Here is a 2,873-nt window from a genome sequence, read left to right as displayed (position 1 = left end):
CAAACACGACTTGCAAATCAGGAACATAAAAAAATGAGGGATTATTGAATATTATATTATAATAACTGATGTAAGGTTATATCGGAACAACTGGTGAATAGGAATCTGCTAGGGAGATTTATGCCAAGTATCTTCCAAAATATTCCAATTTGATTTCCATCAATCTATTTATATTTTAACATCCTGATAAAATGATATATAAATTAATGTATTTTTTACTACTCTTCATAATTTAAGTTTCCTAATTATTAACTTGACCAAAAACATAAGCACACGACAAGATGAATTACTTTGATGTAAGTAGAATCGTAGTCAAGTTTGTTTTTATACTTGTAAAATCACTTGGTTGTAGTTCATTTCCTGAAGTTATACTATCTGAGGGTGTTGATCTGTTTAAGGATGTTCGCTCCTTTTGTTTTTGATATTCAGAATCCTCTGGTTTTATCCATGATGTAGCATTAAAACTTTTAAAGGCCATATTTGAAAAACATAACAAATCCTTCTTATTTTATTACAATTTTTGAAAGAAAAAGGATGCAAATGTTAAATATATTTAAGTCTAGAGAGAAATATTTCCCGCATAATTTGCCATGGCTTTTATCTCGAAAACAATTACAAGGACCCTCAATGTTGTTTTTCTATTTAAAGTTCCTTTATATATACAGTATCAATTTATAAAAGTCTTTTAAAAAGCTTGTTTTTTTCGAAAATCCTTAAAGTATAGATAAAAATGAGACAAAAATAATGAAAAGAGAACCCGATAGAGTAAAATCAGAATACAAACTAAAAATTCAGAATCATAGGATGCAAAATTATTTCTTAGAAAATAAAAGAAATTAAATAAAAAGAGTACAGAAATGAAGGATATACAGTATTTATATGATACTCGAATAACATTAACGGTACCAATTTTTCCTGCACCAGATGCGCATTTCGACAACACATGTCTCTTCAGTGATGCTCGTGGCCAAAATATTTGAAATCCCAAGCTTATATAAAAGGTGAAGATTATCAATAAGAGAAGCTTACAGAATAAACGTAACTTTGTACATAAAAAAACATGCCTCAAACAACTAAGAACTATAGAATTGAAGGAACCCTTACCTAACATCCAGACCCTCCTATCTGCTAAAATGTAGTAGAATGTTTTTATCATTCGTTTTAGGTGGTCTTTCATTCATGACCTGTTCTTATTGAATAATTTTTGAGCATTATATATGTTCTATAGCGTTATAAAAAATTCAGGACGGACTCTGTCAATGATTCCTGTCATGAAATTTAGAAGTAAAATACAGCGATTGATTTTTTGAATGACATGTACGAATAAAAATATGAAATCAAAAGCGGATCTTCCAACTCAAAGAGTAATGCAACATTTTGCAATTCCATAACGTCCTTCTTCGTAAATTTAATCAACAATCTTTTCCTTTCAAACTACCTGATCAATTTCAGCTATTTTGTGCGTTAACATGACTGCCATAGCCTAACAGTGAACATATAAAAAAGAAGATGTAGTATTATTGCCAATGAGACAACTATCCACAAAAGACCAAAATGACACAAACATTAACAACTATAGGTAACCGTATGGCCTTCAACAATGAGCAAAGCCCATACCGCATAGTAAGCTATAAAAGGCCCCGATAAGACAATGTAAAACAATTCAAACGAGAAAACTAACGGCCTTATTTATGTAAAAAAAAAAAAAAAAAAAAAAAAAAATTAACGAAAAAAAATTAACGAAAAACAAACATCTGGTTGAAATGCAATTAGTTTCTTATAGCATGAAAACAACACATTTTCTCAAATTGACCAATAACTACCATCCACTGAAAGTGTAATTCACATACTAGTATTTTGATTTCGTTTTTATTTTCTAGGTTGTCTGTTATATATCAGTATTAGTTTCGACATATTTCAACAATGTACAGAGCTGTAATTGCACAGAGCCATCTCAGAAGGATCTTGAAAACAGATTTAATTCTATAAATGATAATCTAAACATGAAATCGTTATTCATGTATGAAGGCTGGGAAAATTCTACACTTAACAAAAGATTTGAAGAACTCTTACTCCAATCTACAGAATATCGGAATAGTGGTACATGCCCAAAGAGACATATGAAAACATCAGAGAGTTTGAGTCTACGCACGTCATGTCCGTGGTTTCCACACATGGATACCATGGAGACCAGATATCCAAAGACTATATATGTAGCTAAAACCCACTGTAAATCATGTATAACAACAGATAGTCTTCGAAATACATATTGCAAACCACTTGAACGTATTATCAAAGTTCTAATAAGAAGCAATGACATTGTCAATGGTATCTGTCAATATAAAGAAGACAAATATAACGTACCGGTAGCTTTTGTTTGTACACGAATATTCGAGAAGGTGAATGACCATGAACTTACTTCTATTCCATTAAGCTTTTTCAGAAAAACCTTATTGAGGCAAAAAATACTAAGTGGTCGTGAAACGACTACAACTTTACCAATTAGCGTCACACAAAATCAAATTGGGTAAAAACCGAATATCAATCTATTCAGCTTGTGATGGTATAGGGCATGTGCATTTAACATAGTGTGTATCAGTTATTTATCGTTTGTATTTTTAATGAACTATGTGTTACAGAATAAAGTTATTTACAACGTTGGTTTTTTTTTCACAATGTCCTTTAGCGCCACAACAATGACGCGAAGGTTCCTCCCTGTTATTAATGATGTTTATTTAAAACGTTGTTCCCCAGTTTACCATATTTTCTATAATCCCATCACGTTCATAGATGCTTTGGGTCAACACTTCAAAAGTAGGAGCATAGTTCATAAGTTGTCTGCACGTTAAACATCGCTACCTGCTGCGGTCAGT

General features: G+C 31.4%; 1 protein-coding gene across 1 annotated transcript; it reads left to right on the top strand.

Annotated features, from left to right (window-relative positions):
- Positions 1–246: 246 nt before the first annotated feature.
- LOC143074773 (uncharacterized) lies at positions 247–2,660 on the top strand. The gene is made up of 2 exons (XM_076250057.1): positions 247–296; positions 1,881–2,660. The coding sequence occupies exons 1-2, from the start codon at positions 282–284 to the stop codon at positions 2,529–2,531; spliced, it is 666 nt and encodes a 221-aa protein (XP_076106172.1). The 5' UTR covers positions 247–281; the 3' UTR covers positions 2,532–2,660.
- Positions 2,661–2,873: the final 213 nt, after the last annotated feature.

The sequence above is a fragment of the Mytilus galloprovincialis genome, chromosome 5, assembly GCF_965363235.1.
Source record: "Mytilus galloprovincialis chromosome 5, xbMytGall1.hap1.1, whole genome shotgun sequence".
Classification (NCBI taxonomy): domain Eukaryota; kingdom Metazoa; phylum Mollusca; class Bivalvia; order Mytilida; family Mytilidae; genus Mytilus; species Mytilus galloprovincialis.
This window is presented reverse-complemented; position numbering and strand designations above follow the sequence as displayed.